The sequence below is a fragment of the Corvus brachyrhynchos genome, unplaced genomic scaffold, assembly GCF_000691975.1.
Source record: "Corvus brachyrhynchos isolate BGI_N302 unplaced genomic scaffold, ASM69197v1 scaffold4, whole genome shotgun sequence".
Taxonomy (NCBI): domain Eukaryota; kingdom Metazoa; phylum Chordata; class Aves; order Passeriformes; family Corvidae; genus Corvus; species Corvus brachyrhynchos.
Window position 1 is genome coordinate 3,891,348 of NW_008237878.1, and position 20,974 is coordinate 3,912,321.

At 36.8% G+C, this 20,974-nt stretch overlaps 1 protein-coding gene across 6 annotated transcripts in view; it reads left to right on the forward strand.

Moving 5' to 3' along the window:
- Positions 1-20,974, forward strand: part of CACNA2D3 (calcium voltage-gated channel auxiliary subunit alpha2delta 3) — a 398,259-nt gene that overhangs the window by 297,070 nt on the left and 80,215 nt on the right. For all 6 annotated transcript variants that reach the window (XR_001861410.1, XM_017732417.1, XM_017732420.1 and 3 more), the window contains 10 exons: positions 3,611-3,694; positions 8,751-8,822; positions 9,052-9,113; positions 10,967-11,034; positions 12,766-12,811; positions 12,964-13,061; positions 13,901-13,994; positions 15,591-15,686; positions 16,838-16,959; positions 17,530-17,610. Coding sequence is in view for 5 of the 6 variants with exons in the window: in XM_017732417.1 (XP_017587906.1) it covers positions 3,611-3,694; positions 8,751-8,822; positions 9,052-9,113; positions 10,967-11,034; positions 12,766-12,811; positions 12,964-13,061; positions 13,901-13,994; positions 15,591-15,686; positions 16,838-16,959; positions 17,530-17,610 (823 nt within the window). In the remaining variant the exon portion in view is untranslated. The remainder of the gene's footprint in view (positions 1-3,610; positions 3,695-8,750; positions 8,823-9,051; positions 9,114-10,966; positions 11,035-12,765; positions 12,812-12,963; positions 13,062-13,900; positions 13,995-15,590; positions 15,687-16,837; positions 16,960-17,529; positions 17,611-20,974) is intronic.

Below are 20,974 nucleotides of genomic sequence, written 5' to 3' on the forward strand. Positions count from 1 at the left end.
CCGTTATCCAGACAGAGCATGTCTGAGAAATTCCAATCACCTTAGACCCAAGATTGCAGCTGTTAGGATGCAGCTTGCTCTGTCCTTGATCGGATTACTACACTCTGACTCTATAAACATGTGTCTGGTCATATTCAATGCAGATGGTTTGGGACTGCTTGTGTTAAAAAAAAAAAAAAAATTAAAGCAAAGAGTTTAATAATGGCACATGTAAATAGTTGTGTACAGGGTGGTGAAAAAACATGGTTCAGTCTTTAAGCAACACACATCACACGTTGTTTGAATCATCCAGTGCTGTAAGTCAGTCTCAAACAAAAGATACTGAGTGAGATAAAGCTCATTCTAATGGAAAAACCAAATCCTGTGTTTTTCTCACAAACAATAAGTTAGAACCATCCTGCTGTTTTGGGCGAACCAAAAGTTGCTTCTTTTGCAGTCCAGATATTTAACACTTTTCAGTATCATTTTTTTTCCCTCCCAGGGGTTAACTGCTATATAATATGACCTCACATTTTATACTAGCCAAAGATTAACAGCACACATTTTAAATCTAGCTCTTTTTCTCCTGTACTTAAATCAGAGTAATTTGGAAGAATTCCTAGTTTCTATCTTTCCCAATGGGTCCTTAATGATTTTTTTTCAATGCTTCATAGTAATCTCGCAGATGGGGTTTGGCTTCAGGCTTCAATCAGTATTTTATACTTTACCCAGGAGCCTCAGAGATAAAAGGTTAGATTAGGTTTGCTACCAGGGAAGAAGATATAGATGAATGCAATTTTTAAAACCTGGGGCATTGCTTCAATGTCCAGGAATAACTTTTACTATGAAACTAATTAAGCAACAAAACTAGAAAGAAGCTAGAGAAGAATGGGCATTTCAAGATTACATTTATGAAGTATTTTATATCTGATCTGCTTGCATTGACGTTTGATGCCCTGGTTACATAAGCATAATGTAAATTTACTGCTTGGAATAAGGTGATATCTTCATGAAGATTATGTACAAATAAGTTTTGTATCCCACCCTTCCTGCAGGTTGGTTTTGTTTTGTCTGCTGTCCTTTTCTGAACTATATCAATCTGTTCTTATTGAATTACTGTGCAGGCAGTTAAACAGTAGCCCCTAAAGTGTAATTGCTGAATAAGGGGTCAGACATCTCAATACCTTGTAAGTTCCTGTCCTAAATGCATTTAAGTGCATTTGCAGCTCCTTTGAATCCTTATAGAGCCTAACTCTTGCTTGACCATTATGAATTTTTATGACATGAATGCTTCTGATTCTTTTCTGCAGAACTTTGGATTTTTATCCAGCCCTTCATTTGTTTGCTTTTGGTTTTTGCTCCCTGAGTGCAAGGTGTGGAATCCATATGATTAAAGTAAACCCTATAATCAGTATGATGCAAATGGTTTGCCTTGGGTTTGAAGCTTACTTCTGTCAGACACACAAGATCAACTTTTCTTGGCCTAAGCAAGGATTTGCACGTCTGAGAATGCAGTATAGCCCAGAAGCTCTTCAACATCTGTGAGGGAGGATGTAATTAAACATTGGAATCAGTACAGGAGCTGTTTGCTCTACTCAAATGATGCCAGCTAATGTCTTTGCAACACTGTTCAGCTCTCAGTATTTCAGAGCTTGACTGTAACCATTTCTGTACTAGAATGACTGCATCAGATCAAAGATTTATTTCGTTAATTGGTGCAGCCACAGAGAATAGATGTAGTTATTCCCTGTAAAGATTAAAGATAATATTGATATAGCTGCAGCCATAATGAAAGGCTTGCAAAACACAGCTACAGAAATCAAGCCCTGGTAATGAATGGGATGTTATCCTCTCATATGTTCTTGTGAGATTTAATTATATTGGCTGCAATTTTTGTGCTTCAGTATTTGGGTATAGTTATGTCTCTGGCTGTCAGGGCTGACAGGTAGCAAGAATTAATTGTAGAACTGAGCTGCCAGAATTCAAAGTCCGGTGTATAGGCATGTACTGAAAGCAGAAGTTCTTTACATCTCCCTACCCATCTGTTGAATAGTTGTAGGTGAGAAGTAGACAACCTTCTTAAAAGAATAGTGGATTTTAGCAGAGGGCAAGAAAAGCACATGAAACACTTTTCAGTAGCATCTGCATCGCTTCTCAAAACTTACACCAACAGAGTTTCTGGGATTTTTTTTATTCAAAAGAATGAGAATTGACTTGGGATTTTATCCCACAGAATTTCCTAAAGGAACTGTCTGTAAGAAAAATTGGAGTATCCAATTTTTTCTGAGTAAAAATTAAAGAAGCTCAGTGAAGACAATGCTAGCAGAAATTTTACAGTGCTACCAGTATCTCAGAATCTCTTTGTGTTTATGATGCTATACTCAATATTTTTAAAGGTTTTCTGTTCAGGAAGATTTATGTTGTTCCTATTTTTAAGTATTGTGGTTTACAAAAGCAACTGTGGGATTTATATGAGAATTTTTAATTCAGGGAGGGAAAAGTCAGGATGGGAACAACCTTCTTAATGCTCAGACAGCAAGGTTTTCCCTTGGTCTTTCTGTACTCTGCAGAACATGATTGAAAGTGCCCACGCCACTGGTTGTGGTGATGAATTGCTTGTCTCAAACACTGACAGGTTTGGTTTATGGTGTAGGTGGTCCTGGCCTGAGGAATGAGAATCAACCATATCTATATTGCTTTGCAGGTACAGTTTGTCTCCTTCTCTGATGCTGCTGAGGAGTCACAAAAGCAATCTGGGGATATTTCACAGCATCCCAATATCTCCTGTCATACTTCATAAAAAGACTTGTGGTTTCTCTTGATAGAAGACCAGATTTCACCTTATGCCAATCCTCTCCCAGTTTTAATTTTTTTTCAAATGTAGTTTCCTAATTTTACTTAACTGGTCAGGATCTTTCTTCACAGGTCTTCCTAAATACTTTTTTCTTCCCCAAAGCCAGGTTTGTGTGGTTACACTAATAGGCTGATTTTGAATGTTCAGCAGAGGGCAGAATTTCCCACGTTATAAACACCTCGGTGTCAAATTAATTTGTCACAAGAATGTTTATTTTAAATGTGCGATTTACAGCGTAACAGTGAGTAGTGATAAAATCCCCTACATTATCATTAGTAGTATGTTACTTTCCCCCTTGTAGATAAAATGAGGTATCAGCAAATGTTAACACCATACTTCCCAAAGACTTGCATCTTATCTTGTTTGAAGTGAAATGGGTAAACATTTTGTTGATAAGATTACAGTAAATATAACTTCCTGTACAGCTGAAAGAGCCAGTTGGAGCTATTTAACATAAACTGCAAGATCCAAGGTCTCATGTATTTTCCATATGAGAAGAAGAAGTTACAACAGCTGAGTTTGACCTCCCTGTGTGTCCATCAAGAAAAGCTCTGCATCATGGCAAGAGGTCATGCAAATAATCATGTGATGTAGGTTTTTAGTTCACAGGGAACACTGATGCAGCAGTATGGTGCGCTTTGTGTGAATTAAGCTACTTACAGCTGAGTGTATTGTTTACCGTCAGCATGCATTCAGAAACTTTTTAAATATTCTGATGCAAAAATTGTTGTGCAAATAAAACAGGATGTGCTAAATATTTCACCTTTTTTATACCAGTATGAAGAGGGGAAGAAACGAAGAAAGCCCAACTACAGTAGTGTGGATCTTTCTGAGGTTGAGTGGGAAGACAGAGATGATGTGGTAAGTGATGTGTTGCTTTAAAACCCTGTCAGAAGACATTGTTGCATCCCACTACTGTACCTGGAAACTGTTTAAGTAGTCATTAGAGAGGCCACCTGACTGCTCTCAGGAAGGGAAGGACAATAGTCCCTTTTATTTCGTTCAGAATTTTATAACTGTTTTGTATTGCTTCTTCCGTACATATGCCTATACCACAAACACAGACTCTTTGTATTTTTGGTAAAACTCATCACCTTTGCAGTCTCCATACATCCCATTGTGTATTTGTGCTGGATAGCAAATATAGCCCTAGAAACAGGAATATAATGTCTCCTTAGAGCTGGCCCAGACAACCGCTGAAACTCAGAAATGAGTTGATCTTCTTTCCATGACATCCTTCTTTCCTTAATGGAAGTAATGGGGGGTGTTTTACTTAATGTACAAAGTCAAAAAATGAATAAACAAAATTGGATTCTTTGAGCTGTGTGCAGAGCAGAGTTTCACTCCAAACTCTAATTTCAGACACATGGGTAGCTGCAGGAGCATAAATTCTGTGTCTATCACACAATGCTTTCCATTAACCTCATTTTTCAGTACTCCATCTACCCTGTAGTTCACTCTTTATCTTACTCTTTCTTACCTTTCAGGCTTAGTCTTTTTGCAGTACTGTTTCAAAAGCTTTCCTTATGTCCATGGCTTAACCTTTGCCTGTTCTTTCTGTCACTTCCTCAATAAATCTGATTTGTTAGGCATGATTCGTTTTGTGTGAATCTGTGCTGACTGTCCCTAATTAAATCGTAACTTTCCAGGTGTTCGTCTTTCTGTCCCATAATTTAGTTTTTCCCATAAGGTCCTGCCTGCCAAAGTCACGACTAGCATGTCTGTATTTTTCATAGATGCCTCCTCGATCCCTTCTCAAATATCAGTCCTGTGTTAGCTTCTCTCAAGTCCCTCTACCTCTGCTTTTCCAGAGAGGTTTGAATACATCCACTGAAGGTTCCCATATTTACTTTGTCATGTCCTTCCGAAATCTGGGATGGATCACGTACAGCAGCCCCTGGAGTCTTGTCAGTCTTCAGATGTCCTAATTTCTTGATCCCTGTTCTGACATAAGTCTATATTTTCTTTCTCCCTTACAAAATATATATCTTGCATTCCTCTCTCTCTCCACCCCCTTTGTGAATAGTGAAACAGTTCATCTACGTTTTAAGCAACGTCTGTTTCACCAGGTGATAGATTGTCCTCAGCCTCTCCTCAGAGGCCATTTCACTTCCTAGGTTGAAGTTTTCTGTTGGAGTGCACACACAAACTTTTTCAACGTTTTTATAGCTTTGTGTCATTTTCCGTGCACACACTATTTAAGGTTTCCTCATAAGATTTTCATATATTGTAGCAGCTTTCTGCAGTCTTGGCAATCTCATTGGCCTCATGTTTTATACCCTGCTTTTCCTCTTATCTTTGATCAGTATTACTCAACCAGTTTCTCTACTAATGACCTTTTAAAATTTCCTCTTTCCTTTCAAATGTTATTGCTGTGCTTACACACAGATTTTAAACCTTCATGATTTTTCTTCTTGTTATTTCTCTTTGGTTTGTCTTCTTTTTTTCTTTATATTTCTTCCATTATTTCTTCTGTTTGGTTTTCACATTTTTAATCCCTCGTTTTTAATCTTATATCTTAGTAGAAGTTAATCTTATAACTTAGTAGAAGTTCAGTGGTTTAGATAATGGAATATTGAGCTATCTTGGTGACACTGAAAATCAAGTTTTATTTGTAGTTGAGATCCTATCTGAGTACACATGAAAGTCCAGATTCAGCTCTCTCTAAGTACTGCCTTTGACTGACACCCCTAAGCTGCGTCACTTTTTCTGAAAATTTCTAACAAAAATTGAGTTTTGTCTGTCTTAAGGGTGCAAAATTTTTATTTCACATTTTGATGAAAATATATGCATACATTACATCTGAATCTTTTCCTTTCACCAATAAAACACATTTCTTAAAAATGAAGTTTTAATTGTAAAACAGAAACAAGCTACATGTGGCTCTGCTTCACCCAAGGCCTTGGATTTGATGTTCTTGATTTTTTCCAAGCTTGGGTAGTAAAGCATTGTTTATTCAACTGCAGAGCAAAAGAATTAATGTATTCATATAACTGCTTTTAATAACATAGACTACTACTGGTATATTTTTCTCCCATGAAACACTTATGTAGAAGCTGATTAAGACATTTTCTTACTTTTTGCCACATTAATTTAATGGTTACATAGTTTTCCAAGAATATAGAATGATCTCATACTACAGCAGTGAAACTGAATTGCTAGGAATTGATTGAAAGATATTTTGTTGAAGGAGCAATAATGCTTATTACTCTGAGAACTGAAGACATAGGTTTTCTCCAGTGATCCAATAAGGAAAAGGTGGCCACACTAAGGTTAGAATTTTTTTCACCACGAAATATTGTTGTCATAAATATATCAGCTCATTTTCCAGGTTAACAATACCTGCTATCTTGCTGTTAAGACACTTTATTAGAAACAGAAATTTCAGCATGAGCTTGTTAAGTTAGCAGTGTCTTCCAGCAAAGTTTGCAAATACACAGTACCAAAGAGGAGAAGTTTCAATTTGGACAGAAACCTTTTTCTCATTAACTTACTTAAAATGGTTCTATTATAATTTCTAGCTGAATGAAATATTTTTTTCCCAAATAAAGAAAGACCATGAATGAAGGTTTTGGGGCTTCAAGCCAACTGAGGCAGTACCTATTTTATGCATTTGAGGAGGGAGAGGAAACTACAGAAGAGCTGAGAAACCGGATTACAAAGCCAAGAAATGCAATCACAGCAAGCAGAAAAAAAAAAAAAAAAAGACTAAAACTCTAAATCCTACATGCAGACTTGATCTTAAACACTACTGAGAATTTGGAGATCCTTTTAGTAAATCTATGACTTGCCTGAGGCTTGTGGGAGGAATGGGTCTTAGACAACTGCAGGCACCAATAGGAGAAAAATGAAAACCATGTTAAAGATAAATGGAACTGTTCTGTAAATGTTAGAAAGTAGATGGTTAATTAAGACCAGCTCTCCAAGTCCAAAACCACAAAACTTAAAATAGGAAACTATTTCCAGAATTGCCTATTATGTATTGTTAAAAAAAAAATCTACAGTAAAATATATGGTTTATTTTATATATGCCTCCAGCTAAAAATTATTCTTTTATACTCATTGACAGAAGAGTAAGACTGTTAATTCAAATCTAGATGCCCTAGAATTAAATTTAAAGAGCTGCAAAGTTTGCAGTTTTTGATAGGTCAACCATGATCAACTTGTTTGTGAGATATTTCACTGGCAAGTTTGGTCATTCTCTTTTCCCTCCATACTAACTCAGGAAGCCTGCAGAGTGCACTGATATGTCTTGTCTTCACAAATTCTCATTAAACCTCGACTGAATTGCTCAATCTGGCATGAGGCACTGTAGAACAGGAGATGCTTATTCAGCAAGAACATGATGTTCAAAATTGTGTTCAGATAGATAAGCAATAGAAGAGGCATAAAAATCTCATTTTGTCAATATTTTCCAGCATTTTAAATGCTGCATTGATTAGTAATAGTGCAATTTTCAAATTGTAATAAGGATTACAGCTTCAAAAGATCTATAGGTGCTTTTTCCCATAACAAGTAAAATAACTCACCTCTTCCATTAGTAAATCTAAGAGTGTTCAAATGAAATATTTCCATTTATGGATGGTGTAACTGTTAAACAGCAACCTTTTTATTTCTTCCCTGAAGTCCTGAACTGATAGGTAGACAAAGTCAAAATCCTAAGGCTGAGGATTTCTCAAAAAACATATCTTGCCTTTCTTCAGTTTCAGCCCAGAGACCCTGACCTCAGACCAGTTGTGCTGGGGTGGCCTGTCCTCATCCCTGGGGACACTGCTGGTCATTTTGGCTTACAGACCCGGGAGATGGTTGTGGGGTTTATTACTCCTTTTTGTCATCATGGCACGTTCACCTAAGAGAGAGGCTGTGTGTCCTTTGGGAGGAAGACTCTTCTTTCCTAGGGAGCAACAAGGTGTGCTAGGGGAAGAGATTTTAGGGATGATGGGCCAGGGACTTTGCAGCTCCCAGGTTTGGGAGTGTGTACCTCATGCAGAGAAAAAAGTGTTTGTGGTGATCTAAAAAGTAACAGATTTAACTTGCAGAGAAGCAGGTAAATCATTATGTATAAACCCTTTTCCATTTGTTTTCTGTTTTCCCTAGCTTCCCTGAATTTTTTGCTTATAAAGCAATGAAATATGTTTTTGAAGGGGATTTAAAATGTCTTTTGGACGACTCTGAGAGGGAGAGGTCCAGGCCAATTGTTAAAGTTGTGACTGACCTAGGGCTTGCACTACAGCGCTAAAGTTTATTACCTTGCAAAGGGTGCCTGGACACCAATGGGCAACCAGAGGGAATTGCAGAGCACTCTAGCTGTGTGTTTCCACTGAATTATGTTACTGATCAAATATCATTTGGGCTGTCATTCTGGTTTTTGTGGGCTAATGTTAATTTTTGATGCAGTTAGGATGAAGTTTCTGGTGCTTGTTAAGGATGCAGTCCAATGTAGATTCTTAAACAGAATAAATAGTGTAAGATAAGTGGGGTTTTCTCCTTTTTTTTTTCTTATTATCTGTGTCATAGTTGATGTATTTAAACACTGGGCCCTGGTCTAACCAGCTAAATCCAGCTGGGAGGCTAGTTCTTGCCTTCCCATGCAGGAACTGCGGAATAGTAGTCAGTTACACTGTTCATCCCAAATAAAATCCAGATTACTACACATAAAACTATTTTACTATGAAGGATGCTGAGAGCTCCTATCTTATGTACCTTAGCTTAAAATTGTATGGCAGGAGCCTTGGCCTATACAGAAACTAATAAAATCTGTGAGTGAGTTCCTCAGTTTGTAGTAAAACTATGGAAAACGAAGAAATTAAGAAAATTGAGTACTACTTAGGCTAAATGAGTGTACTGGAGAGCTCAGAGATAAAAGGATTACAGAAAATGCAAATAAAGGAATTGACACACATTTCCTTCATTTCAGCTCCGAAATGCAATGGTGAACCGGAAAACAGGAAAATTCTCCATGGAAGTGAAGAAGACAGTGGACAAAGGGGTACAATGTCTAAAATATTATTCCAACTAAATTTAAAGCAAACAGATAATTTTTAAAATTATTTTTAAGGTTGCTATAAATATGGTTCCCTGCAGTATATATTTTTTTGCTCACTGAATGTAAACATTGCTTCTAATTTTGTCAGTGACTGACCACTTGATTTTTTTATAAATTTCTTATAGCAAACTAACTTCTTCCCCTCTCCCTTTCTGACTTGTTCTGAATCTAGAAGCGGGTACTGGTGATGACAAATGACTACTATTACACAGACATCAAGGGTACTCCATTCAGGTAGAGCCGGCCATAATAAATGGATGTTTCATCTGACTCATTGGATTTGTGCTTATACAGAGCTTGTGAACTCATTAAAAGCTCATCAGCAAAAGCTGACAGTGAAATATCCCTGGACAATGCTGGAAACTGCAAGGAATAGGAGCCTACCAGCATTCCTTTCAGCTTTTCCAGGGATGGAAAGTTTGTGCAAGCTCACACAGGCAAACTCACAGTGTTTGTCATGGCTTACGTTTCATTGAAAAAATATTCAGTTGAGGTTTACATTGAACGAAAGGCTTTCGCAGGTACTTGGAGAGCTATAAATACTATAATCCATTTAAGTAACTGCATCTTGAGCCCCATTTTATTTTTTTTTTCCCCACAACAAGAATGTAATGTAAAATGGGATAGTATTTCACTTCCAATTTGAGGTTTGGATGTTTTCTTTCTCTGAACTACCTTCAGTGTATTTGTATAACTAAAACCGAGTAAGTCGGCAATTTTGGCATGCATATGAGGAGTAAAAAAAAGAAAGGAAAAGAAAAATGGGTAGTCACTTTAAAAATGCTCATATTTGAACTAGAAATAACCCACTAACTGTACCTTGCACTTAAGGTAGGAGTTTGGCAGTTGTGATACTCAACTGAAATTTTCTTCAATGGAACAGTTTCACATAACCTGAGCTACATTATCCCACAGAGAAATTATAAGCACATTTCTCTGACCTCTAATGCATGTTAAAATTTACTCATGGGTGGTATTACTCAGTGGGTTTTTTGCTTGGTTTGTATTTTGTGGAGTTTTTTGTGGTTGCTGTTTGTTTTTCTTGTTTGTTTGTTTATTTGTTTTTCTTTGGCACTGACACTCTTGCACTATTAAGAAAACAGAAATGGGGCTACATACATGCCTGTAGTGCCAGTTATGGTGCTAAGGACAGAAATATAGTTAGGAAAACAGTTCTGGTTTTTCCAACATGTTATGTATCTAGTTTTGGGTTGTTGTACAGGTTTAGGACAACTGCAGGGGTACCACTTATTAAAATATACAATGTAGTGTCAAAGATGTTTAGTGTTCAGCCCTTTCCCAGACTGAGCTGTTCATTGCAGCTTGTGTGCTCTTGGATTTGTTGCCTCTATGTGTCCTTCAAGTATCAGCCCATGCATTTGCAGTCTTGCTGATTGCCAGCAGATTCCTAGCCCAGGATAATCCCCTTCAATGAATGAGTGAATGCCACAAGGTATTCCACGTTTTTGTTCAATAGCAGAGGCATGGGATCCCCCAGCCTCTTCATTAAACTTGGATGTTTTAAATGGTAGACTGAAAACCAGACCAAAACACAGCATATAACTGTTGAGAATTTATGAAACTGAAGTCAATACAAAAGAGCTATACTAACTAAAAATATGAAACACAGAAAAAATTTGTCCAGGAGGAGACACATTTGAAATTCTTTTCTTCTCAGTAGCTTCATCAATTCCCACATTTCTGTAGTTTCTCAACAGCTTAGTCTGATTTACAAAAAATACCTCCTTCATTGTAAGGCCATGAACATGTTCAAGGCTCAGCTGAAGAAATCTCATGCTGGGTGAGCAGCAGTGAGCTAAGAGGGGCTCATTTATTAGTTTGCCAGGGAATAATGGTTTACTGCACCTCTAAGCACACATAAATACAGCCAATTGTTGCAGGCACATCAGAACTGAGACATCATTGAAGCAACTAATTGAACAATAAATATAATTGGTGAGGGTTTGGAAACAAACAGTTTTAAGTTAATCATAGTACACAAGCTGGAAACGTTCAAAATGAAAATAGCTCTGAATGTCTGCTGTTTGTCTCACAGATTTCAAGGTCTGCTTTATTTCTCTGCACAGTTTAGGTGTGGCTCTCTCTAGAGGACATGGAAAATACTTCTTCAGAGGGAACGTAACTGTAGAAGAAGGTAAGGTACCTACCTTCTCATGTGGCTTACACAGTAGTTTTATTGTTGATTTGGTAGTTCCTAAAGCTTGTACATTAGTCTGCAGATTCCATAAGGGAATTAGATTTTTCTTTTTTTCTTTTTTCTTTAAAGATCTTTTGCTTCACAGGATTTTAAGCATACTCAGACTGTTTGTGAATCTTCTTTAAATGGAATCATCTTCCATCCTCCTCTCTCAATGTTCCAGAGAAAAACTCATGGCCAATGTTAATAATTTGTGGTGTTTTCTGAATGAAGTAACAACTAACACAGTAATGGCTATTGGTTTTGTTCACAGACTATACATTGTGAAATCTTTCACAGCACAACTGTTTTGTACATTATCTACAAGGATTTACATGTTTATAATAGCAGTAGAGGTACCCAGGGAATGACCTGTTCTTTGGTTTTGCTTAAATCCCCAACTAAATGAATGGAGGAGTCAACTGTGTGTGGTGATAAAATTGTTCAGCAAGAAAGTTTCTGAAGATGAAGGAAGTGTGGAGGCATTTCAGCAGGTTGAAGGGAGGGTTGAAAATTTTAGAAGCTGCTGAACAAAAGCTGTTTCAGTAGAGGAAAGCTTTCAGATTTTATGCTGAAGTCTCTATTTCTGGTTCTTCTTCTTGTTTTGTCAGTGATGTTAAGACAGTTAATTTGTTCAGGGCTTTGTTCCTTGACTGTATTTTGGGGCATGAATATGTTCTTGTACTCAGGAGAGGTATAAAAAGAAGTTCATTGAGGTTCAAGTACCTGCACAGCAAGTACAAAAAAGGCACAGCATGAGGCTTGGAGCTACTCATTCCCCAGACTGTTCCAAACATACCTCTCACTGATGTTCTTTAATCCAGCCGCACATCTCAGCCAGTCTGAGTCCCAGATGCAGCCCCAGAAATGTTAACGTAACCATAACTAACTGTTCCTTCTCTCCCACTCTTCACTGATTCTCTCTCACTTCACCTCACTGTCCTCCCCAGGGACCACAGTTCTAATTCCTGTTTTGGCTTCCCTGCCTGCCTTAGTCACTGTTGCTCTGTCCTTGTTCGTTGTGTACTCTGGGGGGTTAAACCCAGATGCCTGCCGAACCCTATTTGCTTATTGTCTATTGATAAATGTTTTAAGAGTTTTTAAAATTGCCAAAGTACATTTTTATTGTGCTATATAACTAATGATATAGTTCTTATTTACAGGCATTTGTGTGACCTGTTAGTACAAAAAACCTTTTCTGAATGATCCCATAAATTGCTGTTTGTGTTCATGGGCTGTGTGCTTAGGTTTTGAGGGAATTGTTCTTAATGATTTTTTTCTTTATTAGAGAAGGAGAACAACTCCCATGAAATGAAAAGTGTGTATTTTAGCATATAGAACTTTACTGGCCAAAGAGAATGAGGGAATATGAACAGGAGTCTGTTCCCATTTTGCATTTGTCTTTGCTCAAATTTTCTTCTAAACTTTAAATATATTATGTGAATAACTCATATAAGTTAAACATATCAGCACAAAAATTTTTTTCTTACCTTTTCAGTTTTAGATCTGATTAAACTAGTTTTGCTAGTCTGTTAGACCCTAAAGTGTATTTAAACATAGTTTACTGTGATTTATTTCGTTATGGTAATAATGCACTTTCCAAGAAGGGTTTATGTTATGGAGTGTATGCAAATAACCATCTGTTACCCAGACTTCTCCCTAAATAACCCATTATTATTCCTGTTACAGGTTTACATGATTTAGAACACCCTGATGTATCTTTAGCAGATGAATGGTAAGCCTTAAATAAAGCATGAAATTAGTGTCTATTACCCTTCTCGGTTTCATATTGTTTGTGCTTGCAGAGCCCAATCCTTTATGTTCAAAGACAAAGAGAGATCATGCTTGTACAGATAACTTTTTATTGTTTTGACAACGTGTTCACAGGTCCTATTGCAACACTGACTTACACCCTGAGCACCGGCAGATGACTCAGCTAGAAGCAATTAAACGCTACCTCACAGGAAAAGAGCCCCTGCTCCAATGCAAGTATTTTGTTAGACATGGATCTGCAGGCTGCAGCCCAGCTAAAAACTGTCATACTTAACCTTCTACAAAATGCAAAGCTACTCAATTTAACCAGCGAGGATTTGAGATAGGATTGCTTAGCTGACGTTGCTTTGCAATTTCAATTGGTTTTGAGCTTTTTCCAGGGTATCAATAAAGATATTATTATTTATTAGTATTAATTATGCATTATTAGTAGTAGCAGTATTAATTGTGATACAAATTTCCGACTTTTACAGTAAACTATGTGCCTGTACCAAACATTCAAGTTTCTGTTCAGATAATGTAGCTGTACTATGCAAAATTATCACTCCGTGAGGTTTTATAAAGTGAATAGGACTGATCTGAATCAATCCTCGGATCACACTTCTAAAGAATTTACCAGATATTTCATGGGTATTTTAGGGAGGATGTGTAGGCAATTAGCCTTTCTGAACTGCAAAGCAGAATAAAAAATTCAGATAGGTGCATATTCTGTATGTTTGCAGAAATGCAGAGCTTTTTGTGAGTGTTACTAGATGTACTTGTAACCTTATGGCACATGCAGACATGAGCATTAGATAGTATATTCATGAATGAGTTACATGAAGTGCAGGATCATTGTTTGATTTTTAATCTAGAATTGTTGCCAATGCAATGAAATTGTGGGGGAAAAACTGCATTGTGGTAAAATTCCATGTAATATAACATAGTAAACACTTCATAGTGCAAAATGTTTGAAAGCACATCACAGATAAAATATAGCAAAATGTAAGAAAAGCCTGCTGTTTGATCTTTATACGACCATACATTTACTGCTTTTATTGTATTGTAATAGGTGATAAAGAATTGATCCAGGAAGTTTTGTTTGATGCAGTTGTGAGTGCACCAATTGAAGCCTATTGGACCAGTCTAGCATTGAATAAATCAGAGTAAGTGATCTTTGTGTCCATCGTTATGTATCAGTCATGGGTGTATTTTTAATAGTTACATTAAGGAATTGGTGGAATGTTTAACAAATCCTGATATACATAAAAATATTATACTATCTCTTTGATGCTAAATACCACCAAGTCTGAGTTCAATCTGAAGTGTTTATCTTGCATTGTATGTCATGAGGATTAGCTGAAAGGTTACCCAATTTCCACAGTAAAACCAGTGACATTGTACACTAACTGCAACTTACAGTTCTGTGTATTTTTAACAAAGGGTACTTGAAAAATTTAATGCAAAATTTACCAAAATTATTGATGCAATTGGTATTTTGCCTCAGAAAAAGTTAAATATAGAAAAACTTGCACTGATAAATAATTTCTTTAATCCTCGATTTGTTTATTTTCCAGAACTACCTGGGATCTAGGTTTCTGTTAGGGAGAATCAGGACATTAGCCAGTCCTTTTCAGAGTTTATATATACTTTACTAATTTATGCTATGATGTACTAACATGTTAAGTAACAAGTTTTTATCCATGTTATACAGGTGTTAATCTTCTCAGTTTGCATGAAATACTGTGGTTGAAAGGCAATTCTGGAGATTATCCTGTTTAGATTTTGCTAAATTTCAACCATTTTATAAAAGATGAACGAAAAAATACGTTGCTGTACTGCATGTACTCATATTGAATGAATAAAAGCAACATGATAAGATCTGGTTCATCAAAGAGTTATCCAGCCTTCTCTGAGAAGATAAAGATAAGAATTTGTTGCATGCTAACATACTGTGGACATCGAGAGGTGTAAGGTGTCTTTGAATCCTCCTACACAATGAAATAACAGATCCAGTAAACACAAGGACAGCTGTGGAATGATGCCAGTGGGAGACTTTTGATGCCCTTTCAGATTCTGACTTTGCTTCATTCTGTCTCATTAATGTGAAACAATAAAATGGCTCTTGTCCCTGGCTTTGTGGTAATGGGACTGAAGTTCTTGCAGTCACACAAGAATTAATTTTAAAATAGTTTGGTACTGATAACAGTGCAGCAGCAGAGTTCTGTCTGAGATATCTGGCACGTTTTTTTCTCGAGTTCTAAAGGCTAAAGCCTGTCCTAAGTTTGACTCTCAGCTACCTGTTTTAAATATGTTTGCTTACCTGAGCAATAGTCACACCTATGACTTGAAGCAAAAATATACCACAGAAATATTGCACGGACTGGGAGAAAGATCTGGAATTCCTGCCCATCTCAGAATCACTGTGTGTCAGTGGTTATTAAATAGTTCGTATATAGCTATGCCACACCTCTTTATTCTATGGCTTCTATGTAAACTCTCCCTAAAAATCCTGCAAAATTTATTGTGTTTGGCTTTTTAGGGATTCTCATTCTAAACAGCATTTTTACATTGCATACTATTCAAAACCCAGATGACTATAACTTAAAAAACAACATTTAAGAGTAAATCAATAAATAAGGAAATTATGCTCTCAATAATCTCTCAAAAATCTCTACCCTTGTGCTTTCTGTGACAGCAATGCAGCTTTATCTGTTTACTGTCTGAAGCATTATCTTTGCTTGTGTTCTGCACTGTTTCAGAAACTCTGACAAGGGAGTGGAAGTTGCCTTCCTTGGGACACGGACTGGACTCTCTCGTATCAACCTGTTTGTGGGCCCAGAGCAGCTGACAAACCAGTAAGTAACAAACTGTGCCTGGCAGCCAGATAAGAAAAGAGAGAAAGAATTGTTTGTTTTTATGCAGTCCATCTACTGTTTCTTCACACAGAACCAGTTAGAAAGATTTCCTAGGATTCCTTAAATTCTTTCTTTGACTGGAACTTTTGGAACAATGAACTATTTTACACCTGTAGCCCATAAATTTGCTTTCCCTGCACAGACACTCCCAGCCTCACATCTCTCTTCTTCAGAGCAGAATTATGGATATGCTACACCTTTTACTACACCACCTGAAAACAAATACCTGTAGGCTTTTTCAGGGACTTTGCATCATTGTTGTGGAAAATATTTTTGGTGTTTAAAGAAAGCCAAGTGACAGAATTGGACTGGGTGAAAGAGTGACCAGGAGACCCCATCATATAAGAGTTTCCCATTTTCCTTGCAGAACATGTAGTCTAGTGGAGGTATTATGCGTATAGAAGAGCATCCGTGTTTGATTTTTTTATGATAAACTAAGTTTATTGCATGAAAACCTCTATGGTGCTTATCTGAGGACAAATATTTTTGCACAAGTAGGTGACATCAACAGCACTACAGTTTGTTATCCAGACAGAAAACCAGAACAATAGTGTGGACACTGTATTTGCTCTTGGCATAAATTTTCCTCTGTCAACATTCCCTGAAATTACTAAGGAATAAAGAATTTAGTTGTCCACTACTACCCCCTACACAGTATTTTGAACTTAGGCTGTAAAATTACCCTTTTTTTCACTACTCAAGAGTGAATGCCAGTGGCAACAGACTACCAAATCTCCAGTGCCTTTTCCACCTTGTGCAGCTCACAGTTCTTATATTGTGCTGAAAGAAAAAGGCTTTTTAGACTAAGCATTTTTATTTGTACACATCAATAAAAACAATTTTAGTGGTACTTAGAGGTACTGGGTTTTAGTACTTTTAATGTCTTTCACAACAAAAGTTATTGTGTGTCACAAACAATTATTAGTGACTTGATTTAACTCTTTTGTTGAACAAACGGTATTAGAAAAATTGTCCCAAACCATTTTCTTTGTAAAAGGCTGCATTTTGTTTTGTCTTGTCTTTCAAAGCTAGAAACTATAGTGTGCCATGCAACAAAAAACAATTGTTTTCTTTCTCTCTCTTTTCTCAAGAGATTTCCTGACAGCTGAAGATAAGGAGAACATTTTTAATGCTGACCATTTTCCACTCTGGTACAGAAGAGCTGCTGAACAAATACCTGGGAGCTTTGTCTATTCAATCCCATTCAGCACAGGTCTATAATTTTGTCATTCCCTAAATTCTGAGCCATGCATGGTGCTGAAAGGATTCCAAGTGTGCCAGTATGGAGTGAGCTTTGTAGCTAATCTCAAATATTGATCTGAAATAGGCGTTGAAATTTGCAGCTACTTCACTGGTCCTTTGACCAGGTGTGTCTTTTATGGGGCTGCAAGTAAAACCCCAAGATGTGGTGTAACACTTTTCATTTAATACTTACACAGGTACAACTACATTTTAACAGATATTTTAAGCAGGGAAAGTCCAACAGAATAAATGTCCACATTATTAAGAAGCCCTACCAGCTGTCACCTTTGCTGCCTTTTAGCAGAGGAGACAAAACCTGATGACTCATTTCAGTGTTTTAAGCTTGTTTTTGGGATGCTGGGGAATTTAAAATGGCGGTGCCAGCGTGTTCTGTGCATACATAGAGATCGTGATGTTCCCTGTTTTGTTTTCTGAACACTGTATCCACTTAGGCTGTTATCTAAAACTAGGGAAAAACCCTTCAATTTCCTCATTTTGCAATATATTGTTTCAATTTTTTTCCCCTTACTACACCCCACAGAAACTGCCAACAAGAGCAATGTGGTGACAGCCAGTACTGCTATTCAACTTCTGGATGACAGGAAATCTCCAGTGGTTGCAGGTACAATTGTTGTTGTTTATTTGTTTTGTTAATTTTTTAAAATCAGTTTTTTAAAATCTTCACTTTCTCTTTTGGGTTAGTAGGTATTTAATGTAAATATCCAATCTTTTAAGAAGAGAGAGGGAAGGATGCAGTTGCACCTATAAGATATAATTGGACGACTAAGTCTGGAGAGCATTTAATGCTTCCTCCCCCAAGAATTTGATCCTTTATTAATTGACTCTCAAACCTCTCTGTGAGCTACTGAGTTTGACTTTATGGAAATAACCATTTCCGTATGGCAATTTTGGTAGACACAATTCTATACTATCATAAATCAGATTGTATTATGACAAGGAAAAAGAAGTATAAGAAAGGACTATCTGATTTGTAAATGTTCCACCCAGGCTTCAACTTTGAAAATTCTGTGCTATAACAGGATTGTTTTATAACAGGATACAATGTGGTGATTTTTGTCTAGATTATCACAGATGTGATTTGTTCAGAGCATAGAAATTGAACAACAAAGCTCTGCTGTCTGTCAGCCAAGAGTATAACAGTACCTGAAGACTAAAAGGTGAAGTGTGACAACTACAGAATAGAGATAAAACCCAGAGATTTAAAAACGGGAGTAATTAATTTTGAAATTATTGGATGTTCCTCACTCAAGTTCAGATGCTTATCTGACCAGTTTTTCTCTGGTTCCCAGTGGTTACTGACTCTGAAGAAGGAAAGAATTTATTATGCCAGAAACCAAGCTCTCTTATCTCAGGAAAAATTAAATATCTGCCACACAAAGCAGGAACCACCTTATTTTTCTCATATTAAAAATACTATTAAAAATGCAGTGAATATAATACTGAGAGAGCAAGAATGTGCCAGAAAAATGGGAAATCTCAAATCTGTTTCCTCAAACACAGAATAGACACTGATAAAAAAAGATTTTAGGTCAATAGGAAAGCAGCTTTCTGACTCCAATCCACAAGATACATTCATCACAAATTATTGAACTCTTCTATATAACACGCCAGGAAATCCTAATTTTGACTTCATACTCCTGTTAAAGCATAAAATAACACTTATAAACTAATGTAAATGCAGACACCTGCAAATTGCTGAAGATGTAATTTAATTTTCACTACGATGAAGAAGTGAAGTGTCATGTTATTTCTAGAATGCTCTGTTGTTTGGAGTTAGCAAAAGGTTCATCACACAGTTTTCCATCATCTCTAAAATGCATAGGGTTAATAGACATCCTTATATTTATTCTTTTCTCACCAGTATTTGCAATTTTTTTTTTCCTTTGAGAAGGTATGACACATAATTACTTCCAATACACTTTCAAAAAGCTTTGGGTTTTTTTGGTTTTTAGTAATTGTAAAAGAGAAAAGCAGGTGTTGCTTCCCTTCCCCCAATAATTCTGTTTAGTACTGAACATTTGAAATTGCTTGGATCCCATATTTTCTATCTAAAATAAACACAGGCTCTTGAAAGTTTTTAATGCCAAAGCACATAGAAGATTTCCATGGTATCTGTAAAAGCATTATGCCATGAAATATAAGAGCAGTGTAACTACTTCTGAAGCATATCGGTGGTTTTTTATTTCTATTTCTGTAAACTTTAAAAATGTTGTGATAGATATTTTGTTTACTGTATGAAACACTTTAAAGGGTTTTTTTTCTTTTAAAGTACCACTCACCCAGCTACAGCCACTCAGAGACAAACAAGTATATGCACTGTTCTTGTTCTCCTTAAGTTTAAGATAATGAATGTGACTTGTCAGTCCTATTTTCTCTCAGAACACTTTCAAGAAAGCACCCAGCATCTAGTTCAATTTTTAGGTTTTGTTATAAGGCTGACAATATTCTGTGTTAAGCAAAATGGATTTGGAGGCAGAAACTGGAGCAGTGATAAATGGGAGAAGTTTGAAGTTTTTATTAGCCAGACTTAGGAGACTAAAGTAAGATTATGGGTAACGTTTTCAAATACCTCCACTGGAGTTCAAATTTGGCCAAAACATCTCATTTTAATTTGTGTGAAGTAAGTATTCCTTATCCCCATTTGGTCTGAGTAGATTACAGAAAGCAGCAGGACGGGATACACATTTCATGTTAAATCACTCTTTTCCCTAGAGGGATTTGACTGAAAACTAAGCTGTGCCAGAATGTTGTTTATTTCAGATCACTACAAGAGTTTAAATCTGGCACAAAGAAACTAGAACATTGTTATAAAATGTTATTCCTGCCCACAAGAGGGGAAAAAAGGAACAAAACCAACTCTTACTGCAAAATCCGTAGACTGGGTTTGATTTTGTTTTGGGGTTGGGTTTTTTGTTGTTGTTTTTTTGTATGTAGTCAGATTTTTTTGTTTGTTGTTGGGGTTTTTGGGTTTCTTGTTTAGAAACCCATCACTTATAACAGATGTCATACAAAAGTCTAAGGCTTATTGAAAATAGCAAAGACTCAACTGTATAAAATAGGCAAAAAATCCTGAAGCCAGTAATTCTGCAGACTCTTACTACAGAATAATTCAGTGTGGCTGCTGTTTCACCATCTGTACCTACTAATACCAGTTCCCTGTCAGAATTCTTGGCAAAAAGCCCCTGTAATTTGTTTCTAAAACCTCTCCTGCTTCTTGCAATTGAGATTGTGATTTTTTGCTTGGTGGGTTTTTTTTTTTACTTGAATAAATGCAAATTTCTACAGAAGGTGTGTAGATAAATCTTTAATATAAGTGTAGTATTATCATATTTATTATTGTTTATACAGCATTCAGTTTAGTCGCAGGAGGGAAGTGACAGTAGTACTGCATCAGGATTTCCAGGATTGCCCCGGGATTATAGTAAGCACGAGATGTCACTGAGATGATTTGTTACTGAATCAGTCTCATGTTTATTGAAGGGTGAGACAGAAGAGTCATTACAAACAGCGTCTCTGATATCAAAGGCAGTAGTTACAGTAACAGTAACAGAAGCAGTAGGCCGGTGTACTAGTTTGAAAACAAACCAGTGTGACGCACCAAGTCCGAATAACAATTCAATGGGGAAATTAAAGAAAAGGAAAAAAAACTGAAAGAAAACACTGGTTCAAACTGACAGAGTGAAGATACAACCTGACTCCCTATTAGGCAGGGTGGTGGCTGCAGTCCTCTGAAGTGGTGCTCCCGTAGAAAGGGCCTGCTCTTCCTCAGAAGGTCCAGTGGTGGCTGTGTAGCTCCTGTCCTCTGGAAATCCAGTGGAAAGGTTGTCTCTGGTGTTCAGAATCTCAGATTATATCCACGATGAGATGCTTGGTTCCTCCCTCTGGCTGGAGCATCTCACAATGGGGGAATGAGTCATGAGGCCAAGTGTTGATTAGGCTCATTAACAGAAGATAGTCCGGAAGGA